The sequence below is a fragment of the Ailuropoda melanoleuca genome, chromosome 2 (genome assembly GCF_002007445.2).
Source record: "Ailuropoda melanoleuca isolate Jingjing chromosome 2, ASM200744v2, whole genome shotgun sequence".
NCBI classification, from domain to species: Eukaryota; Metazoa; Chordata; class Mammalia; order Carnivora; family Ursidae; genus Ailuropoda; species Ailuropoda melanoleuca.
Window position 1 is genome coordinate 156,240,073 of NC_048219.1, and position 13,161 is coordinate 156,253,233.

Here is a 13,161-nt window from a genome sequence, read left to right on the forward strand (position 1 = left end):
TGTTATACGCAACTAATGAAGCATCGAACTTTACATCGGAATCCGGGGATGTTCTGTATGGTGATTAACATGATATAATAAAAAAAAATACTAAATTAAAAAAAAAAAAAGTACTTCTCTTAACCATAGACCTCAGCTGCTACTTACATCCTACTAGGAGTGACTTTAAGATTAAAGTGACTAATAGAGTTTTATTTATAGGTTGATGAACTACTTTGAATACTTTAATAAATCTTTCAAGACATGAAAGTCCATTAGGGAGACCTACTTTCTAGTTATTAAACAAAATATTCCTTTAGGCTGTAAATTAATCTAAAGGCCCTCTACATATAACACAAAAGTGATGATTCTGCTTTCAAAGAGTTTATCACCTAGAAGAAGAAATCTCTATGATTCTGAAATGTTTCATAAAATTAATATTCTATGTGATTAGTCTATTTTAAGTGTATTTATAATGGCATTTTCAATGCTGATCTATTAAAACATGTAACAAACTAGTAACACCCATTCATATATTTTATATATGTATATATTGCTCGTTTTACTAATGAGGAAATTCAGATTTACAGAGTTTACGCTTCTTGCCCCAAGGTCAGAGACCATGCCTAAAAAATGGTTAATTCTATTTTGAACTCCACCTGAGATTAGAGGCCTTCTTATACTTACACACAAATATAACTGCTGTTTCATAAGGGCTTAAGAACAATGTGAGAGCAATAGTTCCACATACCTTTAGCTAACTGGCCTGTTGTGTTTCCACAGAGTAGATTTACAGGTAGTTTTAAGGTTTTTGTTTATAGTTTTCTGTATTTTACATGCCCCACAATGAACACCTATTACTTTCATAAATAGAAAATAAGTACATATTTTTAAAATTCTTACCATACAAGCTTGACTCAGCCGATATTCCATGGTTAATACTTCTTGTAAGGTCTTTGAAGACCCCTCTTTGAGTTGCCTTAGTGTGATCTTTAGGGATGTTGGAGACATTTTATTAATTACCTGTGAGAGGGAAAAAAACAAAATTTTTTTTAACTAGTTTTAGCCCAAGAGTTCCTTTACTGTCTATAACAAACTAGCTGAGTTTTAATATAAATCTTATTAAAATTTGTTCCTTGAACAGTACTTTCACATGACACTTTCATAAAAGTGAGATTATGCCATAGCTTCATCCTGTCAAAGCACCAATGGTTTTCTAATCTCTTGGAATAACAAAACAGATCATTCCACCAGTGAAATAAATGCTGTACCCATAAATTAATAAAAGAAATATATATTTTTGTAGGTGCCTGACATAAATTATGATCCCAACTAGGTAAGCAGTGATTACGCTTAAGTAAAATTAATACACATCTTACAAACGACTAAGATATCAGAAAACATTATACCTTATGATATAAAGAAGGTAGAGTTAGAAATATAGCTCATTCCTTCCCATTTTGTGACTACAGAGAAGTGTTTGAACTGAACTGTACTCTTTATCTATAAATAAATCTACTTACCTTAAAAGTAAGGAGAGAAAACAATTCAAGATAGCATGAAGTGGTCTTCTATAGTATTTCAATATTTAATAAGTAAGAATAACAGGCCTGACTCCTTGGCTACAGTGCTATGCGCCCCTTCCTTTTGAATTTAAAGGTGCTATTACTAGTGTTCAGTCACGTGTACGACTGTGACAACAGCTGCTACAAGAGCTCCCTTTACATGCTATGCACATCTGATGCCTGCCCTGTTCTTTATAATTGCAATATACAGTTTTCAGGCCTGTTTTTGAGCGATTGCCTTAAAGGTAGAAATTTTACTTTCTGAGTTCAAAGAATTCCCCACATCAAGATTCCAGGTTCTTTGTAGCATCCTCAAGTGTGGCACACAGAGTCAGAGAACAGATTGAGTGGATAGGGCTGTATCTTACCTAGCAGCTGCTAAAAAAACAGATGACTACTGTACAGGAAAAGTTCAGGGAAGATCAGTTTCCTACCTACAGTCACAACACTGAAGAAAAGGTGAGAAAGAAAAAAGCAATTAAGGCTTTTTATGCATCTGATTCATCTTCATGGGAACTCACTCTTCTGCCCTCAGTGCCATATGTACATGATCTCATTTAATGCCCCTGGAGCAATCCCACTCCATGTTCTCGCCTTTCTGGTTACAGACCGTGAGGACGATGGCACCTGTCTAGCAGTCTGCATACTGTGTTAGGAGGCCCCTCCTTTCCACAGGCAAGTAGACAAGGGGTCTGTTCTGCTGACGAAACCACTGGTTTTCTCTAGCAAGAGCAATGCCCACATGATTACAGGTGAACATCTGGAAGAACTTCATTCACAATGCTGAAAGGTGTACTTAAACGAGCAACGTAGCCACCTTCTATCTTTTCTAGTCTACAAAGTCAATGAAGCTATGATTCCCTTTCCAAAAGGCTGTCGTATATAACCCCACAATCATGTACCTCAGAACTACCATTATGGCTAATTGCCTGTGTCCTCTTTCTTGGTCTGGCACTCTATATACAACCTAGAATTCGAAAAACACAAACTGTCTTTGCTATACTTCCTCAGTTGGCTACCAATTAATTTCATTAAAAAGGTCACTAATAAGAAAACCATCCCATTTACAATTGCACCCAAAATAATAAAATACCAAGGAATAAACTTAACCGAGGAGGTGAAAGACTTATATGCTGAAAACTATAAAACACTGATGAAAGAAACTGAAGATGACACAAACAAATGGAAAGATATTCTATGCTCGTGGATTAGAAAAACCAGTATTGTTATAACGTCCATACTACCCAAAGCAATCTACAGATTTAATGCAATCCCTATCAAAATACCAGAAGCATTTTCCAAAGAACTAGAATAAAGTTAAAATTCATATGGACCCACAAAAGACCCCAATAGCCAAAGCAATCTTGAGAACAAAAGAATAAAGCTGAAGGTATTACAATCTGCCCTTCCCCTCAGCATCTACCAGAATACTCAATAACATACATGAATTGACATGCATTACCCAAAAAACCTATATTGATACAATTAAAAGAACAGTATTCAACAAGCCTATGATGATACAATTAGAAGAATTCTGCCAAGAAGGCCTCAAGGTTGACTGAAGGGCTAATACAGACGTAGAAGTCCAACCCCTTCTCTGATTTAGTAGGTGATCTTAGAAAATGAGCTTTAGAGTTTTTTTTTCTTTATAAAAAAAAAGGATGTCATTTATGACATTCTCTAAAAGTCTAGGCTCTGTCAGATTTAACTCCAAAAGAAGGAACCCCAACAATTAGGAATTCATGTATATTTAGATCATTTATATTTACTATACTATGAACTGTGAATACTTTTCTAAATAATCTTACATATTTTGTACTTTTAGCTATAAATCTTTTCCAGAAGTGTTCAGATTGACAGTAAATCAACAGAAATATAAAATACCTGAACTAGAGCAAGTCAGTCTAATCCACGGTATACTGCAGTTTCACAGAAATATTTGTTTTAAATATACTCTATATCATTCTGAAGGGTCATATTATTATATAAAGACCAAATAGCACTTTAAAGAAATGGGCACTGGTATTTCTTTTATCTTCAGCAAAGGCTTAGAGCCAGTCCAACAAGAGTGCTTTATGCAATCTTATCTTAAGACTTTTCCAGTAATTCCTTAAAAGCCTTAACAATTTAAATAAAATGCAAAGATAATGTCTAAAGAATCAAGTACTGCTCTTTCATGATATCCCAAATGCTCATGATACTGTTTTAGGGTCACTGATAATCAATCCATCAGTGGACTGGAAAGCTATTTTCCTGTTTACATAAATTGATTATTTTCCCCTTAAAGTTTATTGTACTCCTTCCCTAAAGACACAATGTACCCATCAATACTGCCATTAAATTACTCTTACTGGCAGCAATAAACAGCACAGTGTAATGGGCACCTTTAGCAAACATAATGCCTACTTCTATAGGTCAAACTTTTTTTTTTAAATATAATTTGGTATGTCATTTTGATTTTTTAAAATAATTAGCTTTACTCAGGTGTAACTTAAATATAAAATTCACTCATTTTAAGTGTAGAGTTCTGTAACTTTTGATAAATGTATACAGTTGTGCAACTACCTCCACAATCAAGATTTGGAATATTTCCATCACCCTGAAGAGTTCTCCTTCCCTCAGACTCTACCGGCAGTTAACTGAACTGTTTTTTTCCCCTATAATTTTGTATTCTCTAGAACTTCATAAAAATAAAATCATAAGTAGTCCTGTGTGTCCTGTCTGCTTTCTTTCACTTGGCACAATGCTTCTGAGATTCATCCATGTTGTTTCGTGTAGCGCTAGCTCTTCCCTTCTTACAGTTGAGCAGTATTCCTGTCTTTGGCCATCATAATAAAGTTACTATGAACGTGTGAGTACAAGCATCTGTGTGGCCATATGTTTACATTTTTCTTGGGTAAATCTCTCGGGGTGGGACTGTTGGGTCTTGCAGTAAATGTACATCTAACTTGTAAGAGACTGCCAAACTGCTTCCCTGCTGGCAATGTGTGAGTGGTAGACATTCCATATCCTTACCAACACTGGGGTTGGTACTGTCAACCTTTTCAATTCTAGCCACTCTAACAGATACGCAGTGACATCTCACTGTGGTTTTAATTTGCATTTTCCTAATGATTAAACATCTAGAGCATTTTTACATGTGTTACTGGCCATTCACACATGTCCTTTGATGAAGTGTCTAGATCCCCATTTTCTAGGGACACTGTTTTTATTCTCATTAACTTGTAAGTGTTCTTTATGTACAATAAAGTCCTGTTATCAGATACAAGTTTTGTAAATATATTTCTTCCCAATCTGTGGTTTCTTTATTTTCTTCAAAAAAGAAAAGTATTTAATTATAATAAAGATCAATTTATCAGTTTTTTTCTTTTGCAGTTCTTGCTTTTTGGATTAAAAAATCTTGGCTAACCCAAAGTCACAAAGATTTTCTGTTTTCTTTCAGAAGTGGCACAGCTTTATCTCCTACTATTAGGTGCATAACCCACTTTGAATTGCATACGGTGGGAAGGAGTTCAGAGCATGTTACCTCAAGATATGACACTTTGGCATATTGATTATCTTGAGTTAAAGGCACTTAAGAAATAATATGACCCACCTTTTTTTCCAGGAAATAAAACTCCCATGTGAAAGATGCCCTCCGTGTAGCAGCAGGAAGACATTCTTATCATCAGAGACAGGGAACATGGGGCCAAGACATCTATACAAATAAACTTTGTTAAACTAACCCTTATCTTCCCAGTTACTTCTTCACCATTTACTACCACTAGACCAAACTCCTTTCTCTTGTCAATTCTTCACAAATTTGTCTCAAAGGTACAAAAGCTTCCTGCTCTGGTTATTTGTTCAGATCTTCATTCTCTTGTGCTCCCATGTACGTGTAGAAATTTAATAAAATCTGTATGCTTTTCTCCTGTTAATCTATCTGGCTTATGTCAGTTTAATTCTTAGGCTGGGCTGGAGACCCTAAGAAGACAGGAGAATTTTCTCTTTCCCTACAGGTGCAAGGGAAGAGTCAAGTACTTTTTTTCTCTTGCATATGGATATTCAATTGTTCTAGGACCATTTGTTGAAAAGATTATCTTTTCCCCACTGAATTATCTTGGGAGTTCTGGGCAGCCTTTACTTTAGTGTTAATGTACCCCCACTACTAAAGTGTAAACCTTCTGGCTGATGGCAACACAAACTCTTCCCAGACCCGTGTGAGTCTTGTTAACTGTTCAGGCTACAGCTTTCCTCTGGTTCTTTCCCTGGTCTTGTAGAGTTTTACCTAAAACATGTATAGATCAATATTCTGAAAATTCCCACAGGAAGCAGGCCAAGTCAATCTTAGGGTTTTCCTATTTGTTTCCTTCCTCTCAGGAATGACAGTCCTGTGCTGCCTGCATTGTCCAACGTTAACAAACACGAAGTTTCATATATTTTGTCCAGTTTTCTAGTTGTTTTCAACAGAAGAACAATTTCTGTAACACTTAATTTTTCATGAGCATGTCACTTTATTTTTAAATAATACAGCACATGGCTAACTCTTAAAGCTTACAGAAAGTTTAGTAATCTTTTAAATTTAATTTCTCTAATATTTTGCTGCTGTCTTTTCTTAAAATCTATGCTTAATTATTCTTAGTTTTCCTTTTTCCCCAATTTTTCACATGTATGATTTTATAGGAGCTTGTCATATTCTTATATATTAACTTCAAGTATAAGACTGAGTTTCTTTTATTCTTCACAAAATGAGCATTCAAAATCAAATAAATACATAAATCCCACACTGCTAATTAGGAAGAAGAAATTCCAAAGAATTTTAAAAGTTTTTTAATATTAAAAAAAGGAACTTATATGCCCTTTCAGCCTTTAACACAATAGGTTATCCTATTACATATTATCATATTACATTATATCATATATCACATCATATTATATCAATCACCAAGTATAAACACCTAAAAGACATGTCAAAAGCAACACTGGTTTCCCTGGCCATTTGCTCAGGAACACCTTCCTGGATACTAATTAGACCCGCTGTTCCTTGTTCTCGTTTCTCTGTTTCTCTGGCCATGGACTTCGTACTCCAGCACTCCTAAGGATTAGTGATCCTACTGAAATACCTTTCCTTGGCTTAGTGTCCTTGCTGACACAGTTGGGCTTTGGGAGAGTAGGGTCTCAATCTCTTCTACTCATATTTGATTATTGGTATCACTTGCAATTCTACAAAAATGAACACTTCCCTCATTGGCCCTGAAGAACCTTCTTTACTTTGGCAAATGTGCTAGTCTTATTACCAGAAAAGGGAGATGAAACAGGATAGCATTTCCTACAGATCAATGTTAAAAAACCAAAAACCCAACTAAAAAATGGGCAAAGGACTTGAACTAGACATGTCCAACAAGCATATGAAAAGATGTTCAGTATCACTAATCATTAGGGGAATGCAAATCAAAATCACAATGAGCTATCATGTCAGAGCCATCAGGATGGTAGAAAAAAGATAGAAAATAATGAGTTGGCAAACTTTATGCACTGTTATTGGTGGGAATATAAAATGGTGCAACTGCTACGGAAAACAGCATGGAGTTTCCTCAAACAATTAAAAACAGAATTACCATATAATGCAGAAATTCTGCTTCTGGGTATATATCCAAAAGAAATAAACGCAGGGTCTTGAAGAGATATTTGTATACCCATGTTTATAGCAGCATTGTTCACAAAAGCAAAAAGGTAGAAGCAACCCAAATTAAATGCCCATCAATGATGGATGAGCAAAATGTGGTATATACATACAATGGAATATTATTCTGCCTTAAAAGGGAATGAAATTTTGGTACATGCTACATGTTTCAACATTATGGTAGGTGATATAAGTCAATCACAACAGGACAAATGCTGTATGATTCCACTTATGTGGGGTATCCAGAGTAGTCAAATTTACAGCAACAGAAAGTAGAATAGTGGTTGCCAGGAACTGGGGTAGGAGGGAAATGGGGAGTTGTTATTTAATAGGTATAAAGTTTCACTCAGTTTTGTAAGATAAAAATGTTCTGGAGATTGGTTGTACAACCAGGTGAACATACTCAACAAAACTGAATTATATACTTAAAAATGGTTAAGATGGTCATTTTTTAATGTATTTTACCACAAATAAAATGTGCATCCGCACACACAAGAGTACGGCAATTGGAGACTTTCGTTAAGTTTTCCCTAATGTGAGCTATGCACTGTGACATCCGAATTGCCCAAATAGCTTACATGGATTGTTTGGCATCATGAACAACATACACCTAAAGGGGGATTAAAAGGACATAAGAGGAATTCCAACAACAAGTATTAAAAAAAAGTATTGAACTTTGAAGGAAAATCTAAGAAAGGACATGAGAAGCCATAAACTAAGGTACTGTGAAAATTGCATCAGTTGTAAAAAATTTATGAGTTACTCATATTTGTTATTTTTTTAACCCATGCTATCCTACAGTGATTAGCAGTTAAAAAAAAAAAAACACACATTAGAAATCTAAAGAAAGGATTTAAAAAACTTAAGTTTTTATTTAATGATAAGTAAGTATGTGGAAAAGATTATGTCCTTCCCCATGGGCAACTGTGGAAAGGGACCCTTATACACAGAGTAGATGGCTGCAACTTGGACCATAAAAAGACTAGATGAAGACAGGAGTCCCTGAAGGGCCCACAGGGGTTAGGAGCAATCCCAGAAGCTTACTGACACAAGTATTAGAATCTTTTCAAAAATTTGTTCAAACATCTGATCTGCAAACCTTTCACTGAGGCACCAAGAGCTATTTTCTCCTTCAGGGCTGTTTTTTGGTGTATGTTTCTGGTTGAGATAATTAAAATGAACCCTGCATCTAAGCTCTATCAGGGAAGTCTCTGTGGGGATTTTTTTGATCCTCACATCATGTTGTTCCCAGCAGATACTAATATTTTGGAGTCATATTTGAGCTATAGACCAACTGAATAAAAATCAAAACCTGTCCTTCTAATGAGAGTGCTTACACGCATCCTAGCCTACAGTGAACCTAGCTATGATGAGTGGCTTGCCAGGTATCCTCTTTTCGATGCAGAATAATCGTAATGCCAGAGGAATTGAAAGAAAACTGAAAAAACATTGAGTTCTATCCCTCAGTTCTGGGGTAGGCCAGTAGTTTTAAAATAATATGTCACCTTGCATATCTGTACTGCTTTAAAGTGACCATATAGGTATGAGGTAATGTGCTGCATGACTTCTCAAATGAAATTACTAAGTGCATACTTAATTGGGTCCTATTGCTCAGGGGGAAAAAAGAGGAATACTAGTTTCTATATTGCTCTGGAAACAAAAGAACCAGCTTAACATTAGAATCCTTGAAATATAAAATGATTATCTAGATTTAAGCAAGCATTCCTAAAAGCTGTTAAAACTCACACTAATTTACTATTGTGGGTTAAGAAAACATACGACTGGTCTATCTACTCTAATTTATGCCTATCCTTGAAAGTTAACAGAATTCTAATTACTAAATAAGACCCTAAGAGACTAATTTGGGATTTCCACCTTAAGAATATAGTTAACAATGAGAGGGGTGCCTGCGTAGCTGGTTAAGTGGTTAAGTGTCTGCCTTCTGGTCAGGTCAGGGGGTCCTAGGATGGAGGCCCCCCCCTTGAGCTGTCAGGCTCCCTGCTCAGTGGGGAGTCTGCTTATCCCTTTCCCTCTGCCCCTCCTTCCCCACCCTGGTGTGCAAGAGCAGCTCTCAAATAAAATCTTTTTAAAAAAGACAGACAATACAGTAACAATGGGGAAGTGTTTTCATCTTCACAGGTGAAACTAAATTTTTTGTAAGTTTTGTGACAACTGAAATGTGACAATTATACCTATAAACTGAAAATACTATCAGATAAGGGCAAGCTATTAACACCTTTTCTATAAAGTAAAAGGAAACACACTTTTTTCTCTCCTTTGTGTATAAGTCTGAAATATTTCAAGTCTCACAGTTCCAAGCATGTCAGTACTCATGTACTCCTTTATACAAAAACAGCTTTTGTTTTGCTGTTACCAGCTGAGTCACATCGTAGAAAGATCCAAGTGTGCCTAACACTGACAAACACTGCTTAAAACTCAGCTATGGGGGCGCCTGGGTGGCACAGCGGTTAAGCGTCTGCCTTCGGCTCAGGGCGTGATCCCGGCGTTATGGGATCGAGCCCCGCATCAGGCTCCTCTGCTGTGAGCCTGCTTCTTCCTCTCCCACTCCCCCTGCTTGTGTTCCCTCTCTCGCTGGCTGTCTCTATCTCTGTCAAATAAATAAATAAAAAATCTTTAAAAAAAAAAAAAAACTCAGCTATGGGTATAGATGGGGCCTCTTACTAGTTTAAAAAAGTTTTTGTTTTTGTTTTTTTTTTTAATCAAACCTACTGCTTAGAAAGACCATATACTGATCTGTTGCATATTCAACTGAATTTATAGATTAATGGCAGAATTTCAATATATTATAAAAAGACTACACTCCAGTAGGCCAACCCTTCTAATAAAAATGTCCTTAATGCTTGTCCCCAGGACAAGGAGGACTCCCGGGAGATGAGACATGCCTACTGAAGTTTTTCTCTGTTACAGTCCCAGGACCTAAAAACAGCTCAACTTTACTGTCAACATCCAGCAGGTAGACAAGGCACTTGGGTTTAGATAAAGGTTTTGCGAAAATGCTTTCTGAGGCTCAAATGAGTTCAGAAAAAGACCAAAAACAAAACCCTGTGCAGTGGTCTGGGTCACCACCATGGAGCTCTGAAACAAGAGGCTTCAGAGAGGCTTCCTTACCACAAGGATTCACCACACTCAGGACAGAAATGATCCATACATTACCTTCAATTGTTCTAGGGCAAAAGATGAACCATCTTGCTGTAAATTTTCAACTATCTGTTCCACAGTATTGGCTGAGAACCAACTAGGAGAAAGGAAACACATGATTTTACCAATCTGCAAGCGATTTCTTCTTTCCAAAATAGAAATAACTCTAAACACAGGTTTTCCTCAAACTCCATTTCAATTATGAAAAATTTTCCAAGCTATTTTACAGGATGATGAAATAAAACCCTGCTTCTCTGGGTGTTTGCAGTCTACTTTTATTAATGCAAAATAAAGCCTAAATTTTCTCTTATGCTTTCTTGCATCTATTACCTATAAATAAATATCTTAACTGTGAAAAACTGATGCTTCTAAAATGTAGAGATAGTTATCTTATTTTCCAATAGTTTGTATCCTCCCCTTCTGTTCCTTAAGCCAGTCTATCAATCTCTCAAATCACTGCACAAAAAATCTTTTGATCAGCTTCATAAGACCTTCATAAAAAATGACTCTATGAAGATAAAAGATAATTCAATTATTATTTTCTAGCCTCTCTTTCCCATCCAAAAAAAAAAAGTTTTGCACTAAAATGAATCAGCACGATAGATTATTTCAGTATAATGGACTTATTTCTCCCCTGAAAGAGTAGACAAGAAGCTACTTCCAAAAGAAAAAATAAAAGCACTATACTATCTGATCTCAGAATTCAGTGCATTAAACACAATGCAATTACAGTGTTAGCAAATTCAATTTAATATAGTCCTTCCAAAATAAAAGATGTACTGAGACCTCTCTTTACCTGTTTATTTTGTCCATGTGTTCCTCAAGTATAAAAGACTTGTCTTGATCAATCTTGGACTGTTTAAAAAAGAAAAATCTTGTAATTCACTTGAAGTAATCCAAATCTAAAAATCCTTTAAAATGTCATCCTATTTAATGATACACTTTGTGACAGATTATCACTTTCAGTCAAATTATATCCAACAGCCTCATAAATAGCTACCACATGTTCGAAATTCAGATGGTGTTATTTCAGACTAGCTCCTAAAAGTGCCAAAGGCAAAATATGTTCCTTTACTTTTATTTATACATTATTATATATGCTACATTATCATTAAAGTATGGCAATGAATTAAGGATTGTAAAGGACCTGAGACACCATCCAGCCCAAATTTCCATTTGATACAGAAAACTCCTACCACATCCCTGATATCTGTGTAGCACTGACCTCCAGGGAAAGAAAACAGTAGCTTGAGAAGGAACTCCCAGTGCTTGAATAACTATACTTAGGATTTTTTTCAAAAATTCTGGACCAAATAAGTCCCCTCATGTTTATAGGTCTAGTGAATCCTGCCCACCTCTTTTCTCACAAAGTGCAGTTTTGTGTCCCCTCACAGTCAGGTCCTTGTTACATACAAGCTCCAGTTTATCAAGTGTGGAATGTACACATTAGCTATGGGTATGACTAAATCATAGCAAAGGGCATCAGGGCTGCACATACCCTTGTTTGTTTGGATACAACACTTTTACTAATAGGACTAAGTCTGAGTTAGTTTGGGGGCAGTTCTATTATGTTGCCTTTTTTTTTTTTTTAACCCGGTGTTGTTGTAGGCTACATTTTTCCCATGCTGTACTTTATAAATTTGGTACTTTGGACTGAAATACAAAATTTTCAGTTATCTCTATTGTGATCCTGTGATTTATTTTTTTTTAATATTTTATTTTTTAATAATATTTTTTATTATGTTAGTCACCATACAGTACATCCCCAGTTTTTGATGTAAAGTTCCATGATTCATTACTTGCGTACAACACCCAGTGCACCATGCAACATGTGCCCTCCTTAATACCCATCACCAGCCTAAGATTTTACTTATTTATTTGACAGAGGGACAGCCAGCGAGAGAGGGAACACAAGCAGGGGGAGTGGGAGAGGAAGAAGCAGGTTCCCAGCATAGGAGCCTGATGTGGGGCTCGATCCCAGGACCCCGGGATCACACCCTGAGCCAAAGGCAGATGCTTAATGACTGAGCCACCCTGCGCCCTTGTGATCCTGTGATTTAAAATAAGAAATACAGGGGCACCTGGCTGGCTCAGGTGGTAGAGCATGCAACTCTCGATCTTGTAAGTTTGAGCCTCACATTGGGTATAGAGATTAAAAATAAAATCTTAAAAAATAAAATAAAATAATAAATACATATTTGGTCTTTGCCCATGTATTTGTTCTTTGTTCCTGGCTCACAGCTCCCCAAGACTTTGAAACTTCTTTAAGAAGAGCATCTTTTGTTGTATTTGGTCTTTTGTCCTGAAATTAAGGTGAAATGGGCCATTTGTTATTCATAACGAGCCCCTTTCCATCATGGTTATGTTAACGAGGTGACTTTTGGAAAGCTCCTAAGAATGGGGCTGATCTCCAGGGGAACCAACCAGTTATTAGAAGATTGAAACTTTCAGTCCCACTTTCTAATCAAGCCCGGTACCAACACTACCACCATTTCTCACCTCCCTCCCTCCACCTCCAGTGAGGAAAAAGGGGTTGGAGATTGAGTTCAATCACCAATGGCTAATAACTTAATCAATAGTGACTATGTAATAAAGCTTCCATAAAAATCCAAAAGAATGGAGTCTGGAGAGCTCCAGGTTAATGAACACATGCACGAGTGGGGAGAGTAGTACATCCCAGCTTCATTGGGACAGAAACTCCTGGGCTTGAGACCCTTCCAGACCTTGCCCTGTGTACCCTTTACTGGACTATTCATTCATATCCTTTACCGTATCCTTTATAATAAACCAACAAAC

General features: G+C 36.3%; 1 protein-coding gene across 11 annotated transcripts in view; it reads right to left on the reverse strand.

Moving 5' to 3' along the window:
• Positions 1-13,161, reverse strand: part of HIBCH (3-hydroxyisobutyryl-CoA hydrolase) — a 114,255-nt gene that overhangs the window by 20,280 nt on the left and 80,814 nt on the right. For all 11 annotated transcript variants that reach the window (XR_004623528.1, XR_004623526.1, XR_004623527.1 and 8 more), the window contains 3 exons: positions 11,162-11,220; positions 10,381-10,462; positions 883-1,002 (listed from right to left, as the gene is read on the reverse strand). Coding sequence is in view for 6 of the 11 variants with exons in the window: in XM_034654858.1 (XP_034510749.1) it covers positions 883-1,002; positions 10,381-10,462; positions 11,162-11,220 (261 nt within the window). In the remaining 5 variants the exon portion in view is untranslated. The remainder of the gene's footprint in view (positions 1-882; positions 1,003-10,380; positions 10,463-11,161; positions 11,221-13,161) is intronic.